Genomic DNA, 12,663 nt, shown 5'->3' with positions numbered 1-12,663 from the left:
AGAGCAATTCAAAAGGAAGGTCATTTGAGGATTCATTTTGTTTTTTTAGGAAGGCAAGCCCTTCCTAAAGGTCTTGTGTTTGTAAAAAGAAAAGCCAGGAAAGGAGAAATGCAAGTCACAGGAGAGAGAAGGGATGACCAGTTCCCTGAAGAAGGGATAGGATTGAGAGCACAGATAGGAAGGTCAGCTTTCACAAGGTCATGCTGTTGTTCAGTCGTTTCAGGTGTGTCCAGCTCTTCATGATGTCATTTGGGGTTTTCTTGACAAAGATACCAGAGTGGTTTGCCATTTCCTTCTCCAGCTCATTTTACAGATGAGGAAACTGAAGCAAAGAAGGTTAAGCAACTTGCCCAGGGTCACACAGCTAGTGTCTGAGGCTACATTTCAATTCAGGTGTTCCTGACTCCAGGTCTAGCATTCTATCCACTATACCACCTACATGTCCCAAATTCTTTATGCTAGCATTCAAAGCCCTTCACAATCTAGCCCCAACATTACTTCCCAAAGTTAGCATTTGCTATTCCCCATGTGCTGAATATTCCTTGTCTCTGAGTTTTTATTCATTCCATTCCCCTCACCTGGCATACAATACACGCTGCTTCTCTCCATATGAATCCCAATCATCCTTCAAAGCCTAGTTCAAGCCCAATTAAAACTTCTCTAAGCACCATACGTCATAGCAATCTCTCCTCTAAAAATCCTTTAAAATTTACCTATACCACCAATTGGCATTTATCATATATTGCTTTGTATTTATTTTTTCATATATGTCTGTCTCCATGAACAGAGAATAAACTTACAGTATAGGTATTATATCATATTTTTGTATCTACCATAATGCCTTGTATATAGTTGATGCTTAATATCCGTCAATTGATTTTATTTACTGAGGTACCAAAAACTCATTAAACAATATCCCTATGATACTCATCAAATACCTCATCCTTGCCCCCACCATCACTAAGGCTGGGATTAAAACAAGTAGAATGAATTTTCTCAAACAATATAATTTCTACAAAATTGTACTTCCTATATACAAAAAACCACAATGTTTGGTGCACAAGAATGTTCACATTACCATTTTGTCACACATAACGCTTGGTTTTTGCCACAAGACTTGATGCAATTCAAAAGAATTTATAAATCTGGACCAAGTGCTACAGAAATGGAATATCAGAGATACTACATCCTTCCACTCAACACTTGTAAGACACTTTGGGAAACTTATTTTAGTTCCTGAAAACATCTACCATTAAGTTCACATACATAGTAAGAATCTTTAAACCACAAGGGCTCCAAAATAACTGTGGTCATAAACATTTCAATTACAAATTTATCTTGTTGTATTCAATGTAAATAACATACAGTATTTCCATTCTTTCAGTAAAGGTATCACCATGGGTATGTTACTTATAATTTAGCTTTCCAATTATAAATCAGTCTTCCCACCTGCTTTGGCGTGTGTTTACATGAAAAACAGCATAAAATTAACCTGCTAACATGATAGTCAAAATAAAATCCCCCTCTAAATTTCCCACTTGACCACCCCAATTAACTGATGCTGTTTACTTGAAAGTTATTAGTTTTCTAGGTAGCTTAAACCTCTGAAAATAAATGTATCAACTGGAATTTGAGTCTTATTACCCTATGAAGGTTGTCTGAGCTGCATACATAATTATGTATAAATATTACAGATGTAGTCTTAGTTATTCTGCATATTAAGTAAAACTGGCAAAGCAGGTGTTAGTAGTAGATAGCTGACCTAGTCCAAAAGAGGAGAGTCTAGATAGAGAAAGGGATAATTGCCATTTTGTCTCACACTAAAAAAATACAACCTTTATCGGCCTCACTTAACCCATCTCTAAAGTGGGGTTATATGCCTGCTACCAATGTGCCTCTTAGACGTTGTTGATCTCTCTTCTTTAGATTGTCATGACACCTCTCTCTTCATTCTCCTCCTACCTGACTGTTCCTTTTGGGTCTCCTTTGTAGGGTCTTCATCCATGCCACACTCACTAACCATGAGAATTCTTGCACAAGACTCTGTCCTGGGAACCTCTTTTCTTTTTCCTCAACACAATAATATTTGGTGATCTATCTCATCAGCTACCATGGTGTTCAATTACCATCTCTATGCAGATGATTCCCAGATCTATATATCCAGCCCTAGTCTCTCTCCTGATATAGTCCCTCATCACCAATTGCCTTTTTGACCTATCAAACTAGAATTCCCATTGGAATATCAAAGTCAACGTGTACAAAATAGAACTCATACCTCCCCCAAAACCTACCCTTCTTCCAAACTTCCATTTCATTTCATGACATTACCATCATCCTTCTAGTCATCCTTGATTATAAAATCAGTGCCATCACAAACACCTGTCACTTGCTAACCCTATCAATCTAATCCATTGCCAAATTTTTTCTTTCCTACCTTCATAATACCTCTTGCATAATTCACTTCTCCCACTCACACAACCGCCACCTTAATTCAGATCATCTTCACCAGCTGTCTGAATAACAGTAATGACATTCTAATTGATAACCCTTGCCTAAAATCTTTTTCTATTCTAATCCAATCTCTGCCCAGCTGCCAAAGTGATTTTCCTAAAGTCTGACTACATTACCACCCACCCACCCAATAAATTCCAGGAACTCTCCATTACCTTCAGGATCAAATAGAAATTCATTTGTTGAACATTTAAAGCTTTGTATAAGCTGGCTCCTTCTTCTCTTTTCACTCTTCAGCTCTTCACCACACACCTTCTGGCCACACTGGTTCACTTTGCTGTTCCTCACAGAGTAATGGTCCATATCCCATTCCAGCATCTCCCACAGTGGCCTCAATTGGTCTCCCTCCTCACTTCCACTTCTTAGTTTCCCTTGCTTCCTGCAAGTCTAAACTCCAATTCTACCTTCTTCGGAAGACTTTCCCTGTCCCTCCCAAGATTACGTCCTATGTATTCTGCAGATATCTTCTCTATAACTAGTTATTATTTACATGTTGTCTCTCCCATTAGAATGTGAGCTCCTTGAAGGCAGAGACTGTTTTTACCTTATTTTGTCTCCTCAGGACTTAATACCTTGCTTGACACATAGTAATTAATTTAATAAATTAAATAAACTGATCAACTTGGAAAAGTTATATGAAAGATACATATTTTTAAAATTACAAAATGAAACAGGATATATTTAGTTACATTAAAGAGTTTACTGGCAGTGAAGCTATAGCAATTCTGGAACCTGTAATTCTTCCTGAGAAGTACCTGGTTTTAGTCCTACATAGATTGAAGCAAACAAGTTTCTGCCAGTGACTTAACTAAAGGCAAATATGGATTGATCATCAAATTTCGTAGACAACACAAAGCTGAGACGAACAGTTAACATACTAGATGGCAGAGTCAGAATAATCTTGTGAGGCTACAGCATTGGATTTAATCAAATAAGATGAAATTCAATAGGGGCCGATGTGAAGTCTGACACCTGGGCACAAAAAAAAATACATTTTGTAAGTACCAAGGCATGGAAGGAATGGTTAGACAGCAGTTCTGACAAAGATCTGAAAGTTTAGTTTCCATGTGAGTCAACAATAGGATATGACAACTAAAAAGCAAATAAGGTCTAGGACTGCATTAAGAAAGTCACAGCTTCAAGGAACAGGGAGGTGTACTCTGCCCCCATCAGACCTCATCTGAATTACTCTGTTCAGTCCTTGGAACCACAGTTTAAGGAAGATATTGTTAAGAGAGAGTGTCCAGAGGGCACCAGGATGATGAAGAGTGTACCTTCCATATCATATGAAGTTTCTTGTCAAGGAAAATAAGGGTTTTTGAAAAAGGGTCAAAATGAAAGGGAGTAGGAAGCTACTCTTAGGGAAAACACAAAAGTAGATGATATTAGTCTAAGTGCAAGCTTTTATTAGTACAAGTTTTTTAAAAGAGACAAGCTTCAGAAAGAAGTGTTGGATGCATGTATGATATAAGCTATTCAGTGATATACTGCTAGAAATGTCGATATCATTCAAATTAACTTCATCATAATAGCTATTCTCTAAATGAATTTTAATGGAAATTCACCAATTAAAACTTGTTAAAAGAGATAACAGTGGATGAGGAGTCATAAATATTGTGTACTTACAAAGCAGTTTCCATTAGATAACTTCAATGCACTGAAGGTAAGCTCTGGGAGGATTGTGAGAAAGTGGTGTTAGGAAGTAGAGAAGTCCCAAACCCCAACAAAAATGCCAGTAAAGCTCTAAAACAGTACCCAAAGGAACAATGATAAACAAAAACAAAGACAATCAGCCATTAATTCCTGCATCCACTCACACACTACACAAAAAGAAAGCTTGGATACTGAAGTACAGAGCAGAAACAGGTTAGGTAGGAAAAAGAAGGCAAAGTAGAGTACAGTCTGGTTCCACAGCAGGAGAGAAGGTCAGATCAGTGCACATCATTGGTTGACTCAATGAATCCAACGGCAGCAGGAGATAGAGCCAGACCAGCATCCAGGAATCTTGTGCATGATTCAGCATCCAGGTCACTTGGGTTTGAACCAGAGAAAGAGGCAAGGCCAGACAATTTCTTCAGGAAGTGGGACATTACCTTATCAATGAATTCAAAATCAAGCAGGGGCTGATTCATACCAATTAAAAATACAGGAAAAGAGTCTGACCCAAGCACAAGCCCCCAATGCAGAAACTAAGGCTGGAGATATGAATAAACAGAAGAAAACATCAAATACAACAAAGAAATAAATACTTTGCCCTAAGAGAAGTCCAAGGGTAAACCCAGAAGAACTGAGTAACTCTGCAACAAATTCAAGAAAATTTCTTGGCCACACAGGCTATAACAACACCTAGAAGAAATGAAATAAGAAATACAAAATGGAATGTTTAGGAAAGAAATACAGGCAAAAAGAAATAACAACTTATAATAGATGAAAGCAAACCTTATCAAACAAAAATCAGAACAGTCCAAACAGATAGCAACTACATGAAGCACAAAAGAAATGCTAAAACAAAAAAATTTTTTAAAACAGAAAAATATGCAATGCATATATATTAAAAACAACTGACCTGGGAAACAGGTCAAAGAGAAATAATGTAAGAATTATCAGAATACCTGAAAATCATGACTAAATAACTTTAAAAACCATATTTCAAGAAATCACAAGTGAAAACTACTCTAATCTCTTAGAATCAAAGGGCAAGGTGAAAACAGAAAGAATTCACTGGTCACCTCCTACAAGAAACTCCCAGGAACATCATAGGCATATGTAACTTTTGGAACAATGTGCAGAGCTTTCAGGATAAAGAAAAAATAAAGCTCACAAAAAGAGTTTAAGTAACAAGGAGACATGGTAGGAACCACACAAAACTTGGCAGTTTCACTATTCACAGAAAGAAAAACTTGTAATACTATATTCCAAAAGGTAAGAGATAAAGGCTTACAAACCAAGAATAACCTATCTGGTAAAATTAAGCATACTTCTACAGTGGAAAAAGTGTTCTTTTAATGAATGGAGTATTTCCAAGAAATCTTGAAGAAAAGGCTAAAATTAAGTATGTGCTGTATGTAAATTCTAAATGTAAATGCAGGTGATAAGAGAAACAAAGAAGGATAAACACATTTGATCAGCTGGAAGAGACTATGCGAGGATGAATTGTTTATAAACTAATAGTAGGAAGAAGAAACAAGTGCTTCCTCAGAATCCTAAAGTTTTCATGGTCACAGAGGAAGTTAAATGCCAAAGGCAGAGGACCTGGGGATGTCCTGATGTATCTTGGAAGAAGAAGGAAATCAGAGAAATACTGAACTATACAAGGGAAGAAAGAAGAGAAAGGGAGAGAAATTATAACTTCACATAACAGAAGTGTATGATATGAAGAAAAAACAAATATGGTCGAAGGGGTATGAGGAATAGATGCATGAACTTTATTTTCATCTGAACCAGGAAGGCTGAACATTCATACACACATACATACAGAGAGATGGGGGGGAGGAGAGGGAGGGGGTCAGGATAAGTGACAGAATAGGCATAAGCAAAACAAACTCTAACATCAGAGTGGGGAGCTTGAAGGGAGAATTTAAAGAGAAGAAAGAAACAGGAAACATTTGTGATTGGGGCAGGAGAAGGGAAAAAGAAGAGGAGCAATGGGGTGGAAACATTATGTTGTTTATAAATCACAAATGTTAAGCAAACTCCTCTTTCACCATGTTCTTCTAACACAGTGCCCAGAAAACACTAAGTGCTTAATTAATGCTCACTGAATTTAATTGAATTGACTTTGTAAAGGTAGAAAGCAAAGAGAGGAAAAAGTGTAAGAGGAGAAGGTGGAGAAAAATTCACAATTAATAATTGTAACCTTGAATGTGAATGGAATAAACTCACTCATAAAATGGAAAAAGATAGCAGAATGGATCAGAAAGCAGAATCCAATAACATGTGGTTTACAAAAACCACACTTGAAAAATAAGAGTTCACAAAGAGATTAAATGAGGCACTGGATCAGAATTTAATATGCTTCAGGTGAACTCAAAAACATGAGTAGAAATCATGATATCAGCAAGAGCTACAATACACATGGGCATGATAAAGAAAAGAAATAAGCAGAGAAATCATATTACTCTTAACGGCAGTATAGATAAGGAATAATCAATACTTAACATATAAATGCACAAAACTACATAGCAACTAAATACTTAAAATAAACTGAATTGCAGCAAGAAATAGTAAAAATTAAGATAACAGACCTATCAGACTTAGATAAATCTAACAAAGTTAAACAAGAAAGAAGTAAAGTACCTGAATAGAACTTTAGAAAAATTAGAAAAAGTAATTCTCTGGCAATTAGTGAATCAGAATAGAAAGTTTACATTTTTTCAAATATGCATGACACTTTTACAAAAACTGATTATTTATTCAGACATAAAACCTCACAAATGCAAAAAAGTAGAAATACTAACTACATTTTCACTGACCAAAATGTAATAAAAATATATCTTCATTAAAGAGCCTTTGAAGAAAGAATCAAAAATTAACTGAAGACTAAATAACTTAATCTTAAAGAAATGATGAGTAAAAGAAAAAATCACAGAAACAATAGAAAATTTTAGGAAAGAAAATTATAATAATGAAAAAACAAGCCATAATTTATAGGAGACAGTTAAAGCAATCCTAAGGGGGAAATTTTTATCTCTAAATGCTTTCTTAATAAAAAATAAAAAAGAACAGATAGATAAACTAAGCGTATAACTAAAACATTAAAAAAGCAATAAACAAAAGCTCTTTAACTGAAATTAACACCAAATAAAAAGGGCATTTCTATATACATAGGAAGATAGAGGATTGTGGATGAAATGATATCTCTATATCTCTATAGCTTGCTTTTCTTTTTAAGTGTGTAATAAATTCAACCTGTAACATTCAAAGCTGTCCTGACTGTGTGCTTCTTCTATTAGGTCTTTATTCTTTGTATTTTTTTTAAATTCTTAATTATCCTCTTTCTTTTTACTCTATCCCTATCATCCTTCATCATCATCTTTCCACTGGAAAAAAAAGAATAAAAATAATTTTTTAATTTAAATTTTGTCACTTATCTAGCAGTGTCACATTCCCACCTTTTCAAAATATCAGAGTATTTGTTTAATCCAATACATAAGCATTTTCAGCACATACCATGTGCTAAGTGTGGAAGATAACAAAAGATGAAACAAAATGCAGTCCCTGTCCACGAGGAGCTCTCATTCTTCTGGGGAGACACAACATGCAAACAGACAATTAGAGAGATGAAAATTTGATGAGAAGGGAAAGGACACGAACAGAAAGTTACAGAAGGCAATCTGTATGACAATATCAAGTAATGTGTAATAGCAAGTAGGTCAGTTTGGCTGAAATGTAAAGAGTGTAAACGGGAGTAAGAATTTTTAGAGATATCATTTCATCCACAATCCTCTCTATCTTCCTATGTATATAGAAATGCCCGTTTTATTTGGTGTATTGTATACATATATACAGTATATGCATACATATGTACATATATGTATATATACACATATACATGAAAGACTAACCTTTAAATTACATGACAGTGAGAAGAGTGCTGAACTAGGAGTCAGGAAGACCTGGGTGACCCATGGTCTAGTCATCCCTCTGAACCTCATTTACTTCATCTGTAAAATAGGAATAGCCCTATAATATCTACCTCACCGGGCTGTTGTGATGATTCAATGAGATAACCGACGTAAAGTACTTTGGAAACTTTAAGATACTACATAATTGTCAGCTATTACCATCACTGGGAGCAGCTAGGTGGTGCAGTGGATAGAGTGCCAGACCTGGAGTCAGAAAGACCCAAGTTCAAATCTGACCTCAGATACTTACTATCAGGGTGACTGGAAAGAATATTGGAATTAAAGTTGGAAGCTCTGAGTTCAAATCCCATCTCTGAAACCATCAATGAGACATTATCTTTTGGCAAGTCACTTAGCCTCATCCATAAAACTTCCCCTCCACATGACTGAACAAATCATGAAAGCTCTCTGAGACTCCTTTTCCCCGTCTGTAAAGCTCAGCTATTAAAAGGTTGTTCTTCAAATGAATTATGTGCAGTCTTTCAGAAATATTAAAGTGCTATATAAATGTGACCTATCATTAGAAAAAATATTTTTAAGTTAATCTTTTTTCCTTTATTAGAACAAATTAATTTGTTAGATTCCTTATCAGGACTTCAAACTCCATATGTGCAAAGCTGAACTCATCTCCCTGGAGGAGATGACTTAGTTAAAGTACCTAGTTACAAAAATTCTCCTTTTTCCTGTGGCATAAAGAAAGAAGGCCATGTATCTCATTATCCTCAATTTCTTCCCCTTTTCCCATAAATTATATATTCCTGTGCCTACAAAGGTATCATCATGTTGTCAAAACCTGGCTAATCTAAGTGACCCTCCAGTAAACTCTTAAGTTAATGCCCACCATCAGTAACTCTGTTTTATAGCCAAATGCTTCAATCTACACTACATGAAAAGTCTAGATCTAACAGATACCCTGACCTCTCCCAGATACTATACTTTTCTGTTTGATGATACAAATAAGGCACTCCAATCATTTAAAGATTGAGAGTGACTCTTACAGAATCAATGTTCTGGGAAACAAAGCCAAGACAGCTTAGTGAAAGCAGGGACTCATCTGAGCTCACCCATAAATTCCTTAAGTCACCTCTAAAAAGTGAATCTGAACAAATTTTAGAGTGGCAGAATCCACTAGGAGACAGAGTGTGGCAGATTTCCTGCCCAGGTCAACAAGATGGAAAAAACAAAAGGGTAGGATTTGTTGAGTCAGGTGGGGGAGGGGGGAGTGCAAAGCTCTGTGTGCTACACCAGCACAGATTCAACCATAGTAAATAAAAATTTATTTAATATTAGTTTACAACATTCAGTTCCACAAGTTTTTGAGTTCCAGATTTTCTCTCCCGCCATGGCAGCATGCAATCCAATAAAGGTATTACATGTACCTTCACATTAAACATTAGTCAAATTGTAAAGAAAAATTATAACCAATGGAATGATTAACGAAGAAGAAATACAAAATGAAAAAGAGCAAGAGTGAGTAGTTTGCTTCAATCTGCATTCAGACTCCATAATTTTTTCTATGGATGTGGATAGCCTTTTCATCATGAGTCCTTTGAATTGTCTAATAACGATGTGTCTGTAATTGTGTACAGTGTTCTCTTAGTTCTGCTCCCCTCACTCAGCATCAGTTTCTGTAAGTCTCTCCAGGTTATTATGAAGTCTGTCTGCTCCTCATTTCTTATAGCACAATAGTATTCAATTACATTCATATACCACAACTTGTCTAGCCCTTTGATGAGCGTCTGTAGCAGCAAGCACCCCAGTGTTCCCAGGGTGGCTGCTAGCACAGGTTCTTGGATCTGCTTTGATAAAGGAAAGCAACTCAAAATGGGTTAACAAGCTTATTTTAATCAGTCAGACATATATCGTTTACCTTGTTCAGGGGAAAAAGGTCAGCACCCGGAACTTCAGAATATACAGGCAGAATTATCAAGACAGAAACAGATCAAGTAGACAGATTTCCAAACTGTCCAACCATTACATCCATACCCAGTCAACATCTGGGTTTTTCAAAGCCGGGGGACTCTCAACAACGGCTTCCCATAATTCAGATCAAATCACAGAACACTTCGCAAAGTGAGTCCCAAAACAAAGCTACACATCAGGGCTTATATAGCCTTCTCCTGGCTCAGAGAATGTAACAACCTTATTGACTCACTGGCCAATCAAGAAGTATCTACTGAAAAACAAGCCTCCCTCCCCAGGCTTCAGGTGCATTTTAGCCTAGGGGCAGGGAAGATCTTCCAAATTTGCATTCCCATTACAGCATCCCCTTGATTTCCAATTCTTTGTCACCACAAAAAGAGCTGCTATAAATATTCTTGTACATACAGGTCCTTCTCCCACTTGTATGGGATACGGCCCTTGAAGTGGTACTGCTGGGTCAAAGGGTATGGTACATTTTTATACCCTTTGGGCATGGTTACAAATTCTTCTCCAGAATGGTTGGATCAATTCACAACTCTACCAGCAATGCATTAGTGTTCCAATTTTCTTACATCTTCTTCAGCATTTATCATTTTCCTGTTTTGTCATGTTAGCCAATCCGACAGGTGAGATGTGGTACCTAAGAGTCGTTTTGATTTACATTTCTCTGATCAGTAGTGATTTAGAGCATTTTCATATACTTATAGATAAATCTTTAATTTCTTCCTCAGAAAACTGCTGGTTCATATTCTTTGACCATATATCAATTGGGGAATGACTTGTATTCTTATGAATTTGACTCAGTTCTCTGTATGTTTTAGAAATGAGGCCTTTATCAGAGATACTGGTTGTAAAAATTCTTTCCCAATTTTCTGCTTCCCTCCTAATCTTGGCTGCATTGGCTTTGTTTGTACAAAACCTTTTCAATTTAATGTAAGGAGACAGAGGTGAGGAAGGGGAGCATTCCGGGCATGTGAGACTACACTATTCACATTCCTATAGCATTCAGAGGTTTAAAAATACTGCTTTGTGTAGTACTGAAGTATTACAACACCAGTGAAGACTATAAACTACTACAACTTACGTTAATATTAACCAATAGGTTCCATTGCTCAAAGAAAAGATTTGTATACAGATGTCCAGTAACTAATGTTCATGATATCAACTACACTGATGAGTTTCTGGGAAATAATGCTAAGAATGGCTTGCCAAGTGGAAGAGAAAGGAGAGAGAAAGTAGGGAAAGTGATTCTGCAATGGTAATAGTTAAACAAGCATATTATTTTCTTCTTCAATGAACTAAAAATCAATCCCTCTCCCCAAATAAAAATTTCTACAAGGAAAAATTTCAATCACTTTAATTTAAGCTTGGTAGGAGGCTGAGACAGAGATTCAACTGCTCAATATAATTGCAACAATTTTAAATAATGTTAAGTTAATATTCATAGGGACATATATTACATGAGAACAAGCTTTATTTTTTCTTCAAAAGCTCAGTATTTTATAAAATGTCAGATGTGGTCAAAACAATATCATCTGAATTCCAAATGTAGAACCTGTAAAAATTCTAAGTTTCAAATTTTTTTTCTGAATTCCTTCCATATCACAATCCCATATGTTCCCACATCACCAGTTTCACTGCAGGCAATCTGAACTAGTCAAATTGTTGAGAGCAAGAGCATTAACCCTTCTTATAAGAAATATTTGCTATTTCACTTTGAACATTACCACTGCATCTTTCTCAACTTCCTCACCCTTGCTTCTTTTTAAACAACAACAACAACAAAAAATAAACCACTAATTACTGACTTAACAGGTGTACACCTACAAAATGCCATTGTACAAAACAATGACACCTATTTTTTTAATCAATCAGAAGGAACCAGAAAGCCTTAAAATAATGAAAAACTAGGGCATTCTTCCTGTTGTACTGTTACGTTCTTCCTATTGTTATTACTGACAATCATCATCACTTTGGAAATTAAATGAAGCTAAAAACCTGTATTTTAGAGAATATAGATAATGGGAAGAATCCGTTAACTCATGGGAACAAAGCAAGGAAAGAAAGAACTGTACTTTTGCCATGTGTCTGCAGTGTAAACACACAGGTTCTTCTGATTTTGTACATTAGCATGTTTTGGTAAATTATTTTATTTAAAACAAAAAAATTCAGAATATTTAGTACACTCTCTCTGATGTCTACATAGACATAAAATACTGATAAACAGAGCACACAAGATTTACCACTCTGCATCTCCAATGGCTTTGGCAAACACATAGTCTTTCCCTCCAAAGCACATGACACCATCTTTCAAGTAAAATTTCCATTTGTTTTTACTTCGATGAATCTAAAAGTGAAAAAGAAACAGTGTCAAAATTACACAAAATTATCCATGAAGCATAAAAAATACAAGTTAAATAAATTTTTAAAGCATTCTTTGCTAAATAAAGTGCTCATTACAAATATTCATTAATAAAAAAGAATGTATATCACACAGGAAGATTCTACCCCACACCTTACATCATTTTTCAATTCAACAAGAATTTATTTAACAGGCGGCTAGGTGGCACAGTGAGTAGAGCACTGGCCCTGGAGTCAGGAGAAC

The 12,663-nt window shown here is 35.8% G+C and overlaps 1 protein-coding gene across 1 annotated transcript in view; it reads right to left on the bottom strand.

The window, feature by feature from the left end:
* Nucleotides 1-11,048: 11,048 nt before the first annotated feature.
* The window catches only part of GTF2A1L (general transcription factor IIA subunit 1 like), a 40,877-nt gene continuing 39,262 nt past the window's right edge, over nt 11,049-12,663 (bottom strand). The window contains exon 9 of the mRNA XM_069071672.1: nt 11,049-12,405. Coding sequence (XP_068927773.1) covers nt 12,298-12,405 — 108 coding nt within the window. The 3' untranslated portion in view covers nt 11,049-12,297. The remainder of the gene's footprint in view (nt 12,406-12,663) is intronic.

This window comes from Petaurus breviceps, unplaced genomic scaffold (genome assembly GCF_028583685.1).
Source record: "Petaurus breviceps papuanus isolate PSGF00001 unplaced genomic scaffold, PetGlider_PUasm1.0 90842, whole genome shotgun sequence".
Lineage (NCBI taxonomy): Eukaryota > Metazoa > Chordata > Mammalia > Diprotodontia > Petauridae > Petaurus > Petaurus breviceps.
The sequence above is the reverse complement of the archived record's forward strand: the minus strand, read 5'-3'. Positions and strand labels throughout refer to the sequence as shown.